Source organism: Nipponia nippon, unplaced genomic scaffold (assembly GCF_047370975.1).
Source record: "Nipponia nippon isolate SJK-2023a ecotype South Korea unplaced genomic scaffold, ASM4737097v1 scaffold_4, whole genome shotgun sequence".
NCBI lineage: Eukaryota > Metazoa > Chordata > Aves > Pelecaniformes > Threskiornithidae > Nipponia > Nipponia nippon.
The window spans coordinates 104,790,601-104,802,938 of NW_028262358.1; the positions used below are offsets into that span (position 1 = coordinate 104,790,601).

The following is a 12,338-nucleotide window of genomic DNA, read 5'->3' on the forward strand; positions in this document are numbered from 1 at the left end:
CTGCTCGAAGTGAGAACAACACAAAATTGAGATCAGGTTGCTCTGGGCTTTGTCTAGCCAGTTTTTGAACACTTCCAAGGAGACAGATTCCACACATAGTCTGAGCAACCTGTGTCAATGCTCAATTATACTAATATTGACCATTTTTTTCTCATATCCAGTCAGAATCTTCCTTGTTTCAATTTATGACTACCATCTCCTACTATCTTGCCATGCACCTCAGTAAAGAGCTGGGGGTCTGTTGTCTTGGTAATCCCCTGTTGGGAATGCAGCCTTTTATAAGGCCTCAAGGTCTTCTCCCTTCCCGGTTAAATATGCTGAGCTCCCTCAGACTCATAGTTCATGTGCTCCATGTCCCTGGCGACCTTGGTAGCCCTTTGCTGGATGCATTCAAGTTCACAAACATCTTTCTTGTACTGCAGGGCCAAAACTGGACACATAATTCTAGGCCCAGTCTATGAAGTGCCAGGTAAAGGGGAACAATCACTTCTCTTATCTACTGGTTACAGCTCTGTTGATGCAGCCCCCTATACTGTTCGCTGCCTTTGCTGTCAGGATGCACTGCTGACTCAGCCTACTGTCTACCAGGATCCTGGCACGTTCTCAATAGGGCAGCTGTCCAGCCTGGTTGGCCCTGCCTACACAACTGCAGAGGGTTCATCCAACCAAGCGTGCAGGATATAGCATTTGTCCTTGTTTAATTTCACAAGGTTTCCTGCTGGATCTTTCCTCTACACTCTCTCCTCTCTCACTCTGAATGGCATCCCTACTCTGAAGTGTATTGGCTGTACTTCCTGATTTGGTGTCATCCACAAATTTGAAAAGCATATTTTACATCTGCTCCTCCAGATCCCTGATAAAAACATCAACCAGGAGAGGTCCTGGAAGAGTCTTCTGAGAAATTCCACAGGAACCCGGCCTCTGAGTACAACATGAATCATTTAGCACTATTCTTCAAACCTAATCATCTGTTTTTTCACCTGTTTGCTAGACTGCCCCACTCTGACACTGACGCCACGATGTCCCAGTTTGGACACAGGGATGTTGCAGGACAGCATACTGAATGCCTTGCAAGGCAGATTACATCCACTGCCCTCCCCTGATCCACAGATCTATCTCATCTGTGGACAGGTATCATCTTAACCTTTTGTTTTTTCACAAAAGTTGACAAAACATGAGTAAAAACATCATAAAAACAAAGGCATAAGGAGGCACATGTCCGACAAGAGGGATCTGAGGCAACTGGGCTTGGTTAGCCTGGAGAAGAGAAGGTTTAGTGGGGGACCTAACAGCAGCCTTCAAATATCTATGAAAAGGCAATCAAGAACATGAAGCCAGGCTCTTTAGAGCAGTGCATGGTGGAAGGACAAGAAGCTATGAACATAAATTGAAACAGGAATGTTTTGATTGGATGTAAGGCAAAACTTTTCACAATCAGGACAGGTGAGCAGTAGAGCAGATTGACCAGAGAGTCTGAGCTGTCTCCATTCTTTGGAGGTTTTCAAGACCCAACTGGAATAAACGCCTGAGCAACCTGATCTCTAGTCATGCTTTGAGCAGAAGATTGGACTACAGATCTCCTAAGGTACCTTCCAAATTAAGTTAATCTGTGATTATATCATCTCATCCTTAAAAGCAAGCTGACTTAACCACTTAGGATTTAAAAGTAATTATTTGGTGTATTTTTTATTTATTGTCAGGTAGATCTGTGGTGACAGAAAGCACAGGCCCATAGATCAATGAAAATAATAGTTCAGTCAGGAACAGTAGCACCTGTGCTCTTTATTGAGCCTAGCCAAGCAGTCTCCTACAAAAAGAGAATAAGGCTCAGAACACTTTCCTTCTACTGATAAATGCCTTTATCAGGAAAGAAAAAAAAGAAAAAAAAAAAAGCAACAAGTGACTGAAAAGGTATAACAATACAAGAACAATATGGTCCAGTCAATATATAGGTTGCACAGGTTGTTTTGTAATATATCAAAAAAGTCATGTGAATGTTTATATATAGCTTTAAAAGCTATCTTCCATATTTAATTCTACCTTGTATTTAAACCTACCCCATATTAGGAAAGTATTTTACTCACCTTCCCAGAGGTCCAATTGCCACAGTAAGATTTCCTCCAAGTGTAAGATTCCCTCCTTTGGCAAAAGCTTCTACTGCTCTTTCGTGATTCAATATTATCACTAAGTCTGAAACCTATATAATATCAAATAAAAGCACTACACTTTTTAAGAAAGTTAGAATGGCATTGGAGAAGAATCTTACATTTTGCAGGAAAACAGGTGGGAGCATCGAAGATGTTCCCTTCCCCAAATGAAAACTAGCTCCAGATTTATCAAGGTTTTAATTCAAGAAAGAATCTCTCGTTCTCTCAGAGAATTACTTCCTTTCTTGCAAAGGATTGTTCCGAAAACTGTTTCAAAAGAAAGTTGATACTTTTTCTGCAAGATATTTGGAAACTAAAAGTTCTTTCACTTACATTTTTAAACAAATTTGAGTGATTTTTTTCAAGTGCAGATATGGTCAGTATGTGATAGACAACAGCTGTAACAGAAATGCTATTTTAATTCAAAATTTCCTAATTAACAAATTCTTATTTTCTCTGGCTTTTGCAAACAATTATGAAAGCATTTTCAGATGTGAAGAGAGATCAGATTAAGAAAATCATTTTGATCCTTCCATAATTGAACGAATAACAGTAAGACAGAATTTAGTAAACAAAAATTACTTATTTGTCTGTCCAAAGAATAAACAACAATAGAAAGAATACAGGTTTTCCCATTATTGACAAAACTTCATTTTCTTGATCGGATATCGGGGGTTATTATATATCTAAGTGTGTATGTATATATATGAATTAATATTTATTTTTTTAAGACTTGAATATATGAGATGTAGCCAATTTCTCAAGAAACTATTAATCCAAGTAACTGGAGAGCTAACAAAGTATTTTTGAAAGATTCAAATGCAAAATGAAAAAAAAAAAAAGAAAACTATTTTAAAAAGACTTTATTTGCCTGGATAGTGAAATAACACGCACGTATCAAAGAACTTCTACTACTATTTAAGCTGATGCCTATTACCATCAGTACTGTAAAACTATAACTCTCTTTAATTTAACAAATTTCAATAGAAGTCTCCTACAACTCTTTTCCCAAAGTATGAAGCATTTTAAAGAAGGAAAAAGTCTTTCAAACACAAGTATGATCCTATAAAGATCACTCTGTCTTACTTGAAAGCCCAGTAAACACACTACATGTATTAAAAAAAAAAAAAAATACTGCAACAGTACCAGCCTGTTCAACAGAGTAGATTACAATTATGTAGCTTACTGTGATGGATTATTTTTTAAACAGATGTGCCCAAGGACTACAGTGCCTGATCCTTCATTGGATGGATTTGACTGAAAGCTGGGTTCAGAAAAAACTTTCAACTTACCCCAAATTCCAAACAGTGACAGCAGGGAATACAAAAGGAAATACCTGATTATTTGCAAAACAAGGCTGGCCCAGAAGAATTACACACAGCATAAGAGAGGCCTTTGTTATTAGCCCCCTGGTAACCTCCACCCCGTTCCAAACAAAAGATGGCTGACATGAGTTCAGTTTCTGAATCATCCAGGGATGGAGAGAGAATGTCATTCAGGATGCTGCTACCTCCTCTTACTCATTAAGAGGATGAATCCACAGCTAAAACTAAATGAATCCACAGTGAGAAAACCTTCAAGGAAAGCATTTAGATGAATTTTAAAATTGGTCTTTATTTTGAGCTACCAAGTTGTTTCACTTGGAAAAACATGCAAATACTGACTTCTGAAGTCTGTGATTTCCTTCTTGTTGTTTAAAACCACCCATAAGTACCACTACAACTATGTCAACTATAACCTCTCCTACAGGAATAAAATTCAACCAATTTCTACAACGTTTAAGTTTATATATGACTAAAAGAAGGCTGAAATTGGACTCTGGGCTCCTAAGCCACTTAGGTATTTCCAAATAGCATCTCTTCTCTAGAAGAAGCAAATAAGATTGTGTTACAATAATGCCAGTAAGGAAACAGTATTTTATAAGTTGATTAAATTTCAAATGAAGGGCACAATATTGCTCAGAAAAAACGCCCTCTCTGAAATAGCTTCTGTATTGAAATTATTTGAGTAAGTATCAATAGTAAACAGTTACATTTTCTAAAATATCAGATGGAGATTATTAAAGGAGAAGTTTCATAGATTAATCAAAGCATCTGAAGAGTCTGTTTCATTGTCATAAAAGCAAAGAAATTCCCCAAAACCCAAACCCCGGGGCTCAAACTCAATGTTTTGTAATGCGTTCAGATCCTGTAGCCATGAAAACCAAAGAAAAACCTTTACAAAAATTAATAATTTTGTATTCACAGCATCCGTTAAAAAGTGCACAGTAATAATGCCTGAGATCACACAGTGAACAATGAAGATACAATAAAATATTGATCCGTTGCTCATTACGTGAGTGCCAGCTAACTGGCTGTCAGGGCAGGGATAGCTGGCTAGTTGTAGGAGACACATTGGAGGTTGCCGTGTACCACCCAGATCAGCTATGCATGTATTCTTCTGAAGAGCAGAATGCCCATAGCAAGAGATCTTGTTGGCAGCATACTGTTACTTTGATTTTCTTTGGGAATTGGTAGAACAGAAGCTAAACAGAAAGAAAAGAGAAGGACAAGACTGGAGGCTAGGGTGGGAAAGAGGAGGAAAGATGAAAACAAACAAGGGTGAAGGAGCTGTGAGGAAGAAGAGATGAGAAGCAGAAGCGGAGAGCTGTCAGGGCTCAGATCAACAGGATTTCTCTGAACATGTTGAGAGTCCCTTACTCAACCATTTCTGCTGGCTGGAAACTGGGTCATTTTCCATAGCACTCCTTCAGAGGAGGCACTGTCAGTTTTGGTGCTCCCAAACTGAAGTCTGAAGTCAGTAATTACAAGTTTGAGTGGGGAATGTGTGAAGTACAGTAGTATTAGCTAGGCTCCATTTTACTCCACCTTCAATTCCTTTCACTGTTTCTTGCCAGCTGAGAGTTCTTGTGCTCCTTGACAAAGCATTTAATACAGTATTAAGTATAGGATAGTTTTAATTAACTCCAATTGGCTTATATGTGAACAGTGACTGAAAGTTTTCCATAAGGGAAAAATTCAGTCTCCTAGAAGTGAGAAATAGAGGAAACAGCTGTTATGCCACTTCTTTTCCTTTAAGTCTTTCCAAGCAATTAGACTGATCAAAACCCTGTATTTTGTCTGTCTTGTATAAATGAATTTATAATAGCTTTTTTACACAGAAAAATAGATCCTGCTGTCTCACCAACATTTAGATCTTTGTCAATGCCTTTTAATTTCTTGCAAAAAAAGTTACCAACAAGTTATTTCAAATGTGAAATTATACCTCAATTCCAATTTCAAATCCACCACCAAGGCCAGCAATTCCTATTGCAGAAGGAGCAGACCAGGCTGTCATGCAAAACAAGACAAATTTACAGAAGTTTTAACATGTTACAAGAAATACTGATTTTATTATTAGTGTTCAAAAATGCTAACACGTTCTCTATTTAAAACTATGTTCACGAGCACTAGAATGAAATCACATAACTATATGGTTTATCCCACTGGTAGGAATGTAAGAAATACAAACCCTCATTTAAACAAGTCTTTTTTACAAATTATTTACCATATAGTTGTCCATGACTGGACAAAATCCATTATTCTAATGAATGTGAAACTATAGGCTTTTATATTTCAGACTTTTCTACAAAGATACTGAAAGCATTATTTAAATCTGGTCCAATGTCGGCACAAAAATTTAAAGACAGCTTTCAAACCAAACATTGTCACCTGCTGGCTTGACTCCGCACACATCTCGTGTTTTATGCTATGAAAAGAAATAATGAAGAAAAATTTTTTTTTTCTTTTTAATTCTCCCATGAAGTACAAAAGGAAAATATCCACTTACTTCCATTAGGAAGACGAGCTAATACAATTCCACTTCCACCTCGAGCGGTCACCAAAAATCCAGCTTTGATAACAGACAAAACTGCAAGGCCTTTGGCTTTAGCTATTACATGGGCTGAAACAGCAAAATGATTTATGCAAGATCTTGTAAGAGTCGTTCAAAGAGAAGAGGAAAATAAAACTCTACATTTAACAATTTTGAACACCTACCAGTCAAATAATTGAAGCAAAAGCTTAAAGAGAACTGCAATAAAGCTGAACTGATAATGACACCTCCACTGCATAGTCAACCACAAAGCTAGTCACAGGTTACATTAGCCTGCTCTGATCTCTACACTGCCACAACTGCTTCACCTACCCTGGTTAGCTCATACAGGATTAGTTTGCTTATTGCCATGAACATTGTGTGTGAGTACTCTTAGCAAGATAAAGAGGCAGTAAATAGTTGACATCCATGTCTCTACAGTTTTTTGGAGGAGAGGAGTCTGAATTTAAATCACAGCAACACACAGCAGCGTAATCAGCTTATATCGTTAGACAGTGTTTGTGGCAAATAAAATGTCATCATCCTGCAAGTCTTATTACAGGCCTTCTGGAACATAATAGTTATAAATTCAAAGCCACAACCAGCAACATCATATGAAGGAAGACACTAGGAGAAACACAGAATAACAACTGCAAAAATAAAGAGGACAGCAGCAAATAAGAGTGCTTAAACAGTATCAAGGGAGACATGTACCCTGATCTCTTTCCTTCAACTTATTTTCACTTAGCTAATTTTGATAAACACAGATATTCAAGAACTAGAGCTACTATTCCAATTCCAAGTTCTCCCTTAAGAACAGACATTCACAGGGTGAGCATGAGAAAGTCCATCCATCCCAGAGAAAAGCCTTCCTGTGCAGATACCCTGTGGTTGTAAACACGCAAAAGATCTCTCCCAGTAAGTAATGTCTGCCTAGAATACAGCAAACCAAACCCCTTTACTTCCAAAATACTTTCACAGAAGTTACGGTACCCTAGATCTTCATTCCTCCCCAAGTTATGGTCAGTGAAAACAGAGAGAATTGGAAAAGAGAGCAGGATTTCAAACCAGTGGAGCACTGGAGTTTTTAGCTGAATCAAAATATTTTCTTTACTCACGAGGTATGATTTTATCGGGTCCATTTCTGGAAGTTATTTCTGTGAATTCTCGTAATATTTTAGCTGCCTTTTTAGCTTCTGACTTCAAGTTGGAAGGTATAGGGTTATTCACTGTAAAACATGACAGAAATAAGAAATTATGTCTATGGTCAGTTCAGGATAGCTCATATAGAAATAAACAAGTGTAATTTGTATGGGAAAAGTGATTCTTTACAAATGAAGAGTAAACCAAACACACCAAGAAATAGCAAATATAAGAAATTATCTTCTGCATCAGACACACATTTTGTCTCTGATGGTAGTAACAGACAACGCCACTTAGGAAGAGCACACAAGCCCAGTTCTTTTCTGCAATCTGTTCCCCTTGTAATTCCCCAGAATCCACACCGATAACGGCAAGGATGTTGGAGATACATCCTCAGTTGTTCCTGTCACTATTTATTCATGGGCTTGTTCCATATGAATTTGTCCAATACCTTTTCAGACCTGCTGATTCTCTGCAGCAGCAGCTCACCACCTGCTACTTAAAGAAATACTTGATCTATTTTAAATTAATCTACTAGTTACAGTGAATGCCTGCTAGTTCAAGTCTCATGAATTCTGGTGAACAACTACTGCATCCAACTTATCCACTACCTTCATGCTTTTATAAATGACCACAGCCCCCCAGCCTTCTCCACTTCTTCAGGAGTCTCAACCTTCTTAGTCTCTCCTCAAGGTAGTTGCTCCATCACTCTGATCACTCTAATTGCTCTCCTCTGTACCACCATCAACTCTGCTGTCCTTCAAACCCACAACTGTTGACGAGCAAATGTACATCACTAAAAGGGCATCTCTGCTTTCTCTGTATATTAATGAAAGGTATTTCCTTAGAGAAACTAAACTTAGAGAACTAAACTTGCAGCATGTTCTGAAAGTAAACAAAATCCTGTTTCAGACCAAGAACTTCCCTTTAGAAACCTACTTCCTGTTGAAGTGCTTATCAGTATTTTCTCTCCAATGTGATCCAACATAAGCACCTCTGTAGATTTCAACTGTGGAAAAAGCAGGGATTAGGGATAGATTATGCTTGCTTTAAAAAACCATACACTACAGTAGCAAAGACAAAAAATCTTGAAATTTACCCCCCAAATCCATGAGATCATAAATTCTGCAGAAGATTGTTGATTCCATTTAGATCTACCAGATCTGCTGTCATTAATCAACTACTGAACAGAATCAAGTATTATAAAATATTAATATTCTGCAACAGTATAAATACCATTTTATGTATGAATAGTATATTTTCTCCTGTACATTTGCAAAAAAGAGGCCTTAGGGCAGATAAAAAGATATGAGTTAGTAGATGTAAGAATCAAGACTAAAACCCCTCAAAGCTATCACTTTAATTATTCTTGTTTTCCTGTCTGAACATACCAACATCCACCATTTCCACGTTTATCAGCAACAAATTGTCCCAGTAATACATGAATATGTTGTCAGACTAAAGATGCATCTAGCCTCACATTTTGACTCTGAAAAGAACTAGCAACAGTATTTGCATAAACTTCCACTGTTCTTAAATTCACAAAAGCATAGAAAAGACTGTGCATAGAGAAAAAACTTTCAGTTAAAAGTAGCCTAGATTTTTAACTGGTGATCCCTGAACATTCATTCAGTTCTTCACTGCAGGCAACATTCCCACCCAAAGCCATGCAGGTGAGGACTAAATATATTTTGAGATTAAGTCAGTGAAGCTTGGAGAGCAATTCAGCTCAGACTAAGTGAAACACCTAGCAGCAAGCCAGACAAGTTTTTGTCCAGGCTCCATTGACTAGAATAGTCAGTATTTTTCAAAGTGAAGTGTCTTCCTCTAGTATGTTCTCCAAGGACGAAGGAAGACTCCCAGGAGAAGAGAGGTTTTGACAGCTGAGACTTTGAACTAGCTCCCCCAGTGAAAGCTTGTAGCAACGCTTGGCTTTGGCAAAAATGCAGCATGTATAACATTGGAGAGTTTGAAGTGACAGCAGGCATCACGAGGTTGTGCAGAAATATCATCCTCTGGGAACAGAAGGAAATAGATGCATAGAATGCAACAGACTCAACTGCGTTGTGGTAACAGAGAGAAGACATACTAATTCTGTCTCCTAATCATCCCTTCTGTTTCCAGAAAGTTAAGATGATGGGCAAGTCCCCATGTGTGAAGGGATAGGGGAAGGTGAAGCTTTAAACTCTAAGAGCTCAGGACTCGCAGAAAAAGCTATTGGCATGTGCAATTTTCTCTGACTGTTATGGCACTAAAATTGTAAGCTAGCTTGCTGGAGTTTTGAACATGCATTTCTTCCTTGGTTCACCAGGCTCCAGCCTGGCTACACAGACACAGCAAGAAGAGAGGCCAGCATAGCCCAAACAAAACATGAACGGGCAATTGCTTTTGGCAGATTAACCAACTGGGCTGGCGCAAATGTCTCCATGACCTCTGTTGTTTGTACTTGACATTGCATTTTCAAGGTCAGAGGGGAAACACTGCCAGCATGTTGTAAGAGCAAAATAGTAAGATTTTTGCTTTTCTATGGAAGTACATTGAGGCAGTCACAAAAAGCATATTGCAACACCATTCTTCTCAAGAAGGCATGAATAATACAGTTTTAGCATATTATAATTTACAATTCACAATTAATATTGTAACACACAGTGCATGTCCATTTGCATAATCAGGTGAACACTTCTCTGTGTAGGTTTTCACTTAACATGTTTTGTAAGTCTAGAGGTCTCAGTTTTGGGGAGGATAACTCACCCAGTCTTCTCAAGATACATGTTTCATGGTACTTAATTCTTCTTACTGTTCAATAAGATTAAAGTGGAAGATATGCTTCATTTTGACTGTGGTAAAATGGACAGTTACGTGCCTGACCATGCAGGACTCCTAGCAAAGCGATCAAGACAATGAAAATAAGATGTGTGCACGCTGGAGATAAAAAAACACTACAGAGATAAAAAACACTATGGAGCAAAAGTAAGCTTTATCCAGCTTCTAGATTACAGAGAAATAAAATACACTTCTATGCTCCTCTCATTGTCCTCTTCCTTATCTTTGCATGCATTCCATCCTCCCCTTTGCTTCTCTTTGGCCAACCTCAGATTTTGAGGAACATCTCCAATTTATTTCTTCTTACTACTAAAAAGGAAAGAAAACCAAAACATTCTTATTGCGAACAGATTACGAGAGAAATCCCTTAGCTACGTCCACTGAGAAAACATGAGATGCTTTGAAATCTAAAAGTCTGCAAACAAGAAGAGATGAGTTAAAAAAAAAAAATCAATTCATAGTTTTCATATGCATTTTCAGATTCAGAATTGCTTCAGAAAGATTTGATGGTTACCAGAAAATAGCGTGTGCATGCTTATGTGCACACAGGAGTTACTATTTAATTGCAGACAATTCAAAGCTGAACTTCATGAGCCAGCAAAAGTAATACTATTACTACCTCACTGTCTCTTCAACTCTCAATGCATAATTGGTTTCAAAGTCAGGTTTTGGTCGCACCTTGGGGCAGGAGGGAGGATGTCAAAGTAACTCTTTTCAGTGTTTACTTTGAAAGTTCCGCAAGATACCTAGGCCGACTCCATGATTTTCCTACATGGCTTATTTTTATCCTGGTGTTACTATTTATCTGCACTATGATTCTAAAGATTATATTCCCAAGGGCAAACTTCACACAGAAAAATAGCACTGCTTGAGCAAACTGAAAATTACATATTTCCACTCCAATCCCTCTAAAAGGGTATTCTTTGTGCCATGTGTTGTGTGGTTCCTTTACTACCAGGGAACAGGGGAGATGGAGAGAGATTCCTCATCTAGCTGTACAGAGCAACTGTAAGCATGAGAATAACCTAACTTCCCATCCTCAAAATAACAGCAAAAACCTCACTTTCTCCCTGTATTATTTGTTGCCTACATCAATATTGCTTCTGCATCCCCTGGATATCTACAGGAATTGACACTTCCACTGTCCCTTGCTTTTTCCCTTCCTGCCACAGACTGAAGCAATGCAGGATTATTTTTCTGGACTAAGAAACAGCAGGAGGATTTGACAACATTCTGCCAGTTACCTGGCATGGAGCCAGATTTGTGCATTTTCAGAAGTGGGCTAAGAAATGGATGATACTTCTAAAGCACAGCAGAGAGACAGAGGGGGGAGAGGGGAGGAAAAAAGGAAGAGGTTGAACGCACTGTAAACTGAAGAGCTCAAAGCTACGCCTTGTAGAGAAGGGCTGCAAGTAAAATTACTTCAATCCAGATTTTAATTTAGACAGCAGCAGGTACAAAATTTAAACTGACTTTAATTGGCAAGCAAGCATGGCACAGAAACATTCTAATAACAATGGACAGGATCAACAAGCCAACTAATTAAACACTTCCATTCCTGAAAACCAACACAGTACTCAAAGTGGCTACCATATGATTCTTTGCATAGTAGCTCATTTTGAGTTCCTTTATTTATTTCCATAATGTTATGTAGATACTAAGGAACTAGCAGGATGCCTACAAGGGTCTTGTGGAACTGATGACTTGTTTTTTTTAAAAAAAACCCAAACAACAAACAAAAAACACCCCACCAAACCAACAACAAACAACAAGCCTACACCCTGACCTTAATTACAGCTAATATGATGCTTGATAAAGCCTGGCTGGACTCCCATTTTGCTAAGATTGCTAGAGCCACAGCAAAAGAAATCTAATATTTTTATCACTGAGGAACTGGTTTGGTTTGGCTCTCCCTCTAGGCTATACCACATTCAAGATTTTGTTGACAGAATTCAAGATTAAATAAGGACACAGGCAACAATCAACATTAAAAAGACAAAGTTTAATGGTTAGCTATGTAGCGTGGGTGAGGCCTCACTATCAAATTTTAGATCAATCAGTTTCGTGAAACTTTGTCCAAAGGCAAAGGAAATTATGCATTTTTCATTTAAAAAAACAAGTAAGTGGAAAATTGCACAAATATATAAAATATATCAAAACTTGTTTTTTTTTAAAGAAGTACATGGAGGTTTGCACTATAAAATGGTGGTGTTTGCCCCAAAATACAATAGAAATAAAATTACTAAAGATTATAGTGAAGGTTAAGGACAAAATATTGTTTCTACTTATTTTAATCACTGTATAAACAGACAAAATCATAAGTAGGATTTCTGCGACATCAAAAATGGTTTAAACTTCTGTTCACCTACCAAA

General features: G+C 37.9%; 1 protein-coding gene across 1 annotated transcript in view; it reads right to left on the reverse strand.

Moving 5' to 3' along the window:
* The window catches only part of SH3YL1 (SH3 and SYLF domain containing 1), a 51,824-nt gene that overhangs the window by 31,915 nt on the left and 7,571 nt on the right, over positions 1-12,338 (reverse strand). The window contains exons 3-6 of the mRNA XM_087776395.1: positions 7,118-7,228; positions 5,976-6,089; positions 5,412-5,476; positions 2,085-2,197 (exon numbers count right to left, since the gene is read on the reverse strand). Of these exons, the coding sequence (XP_087632521.1) occupies positions 2,085-2,197; positions 5,412-5,476; positions 5,976-6,089; positions 7,118-7,228 (403 nt within the window). The remainder of the gene's footprint in view (positions 1-2,084; positions 2,198-5,411; positions 5,477-5,975; positions 6,090-7,117; positions 7,229-12,338) is intronic.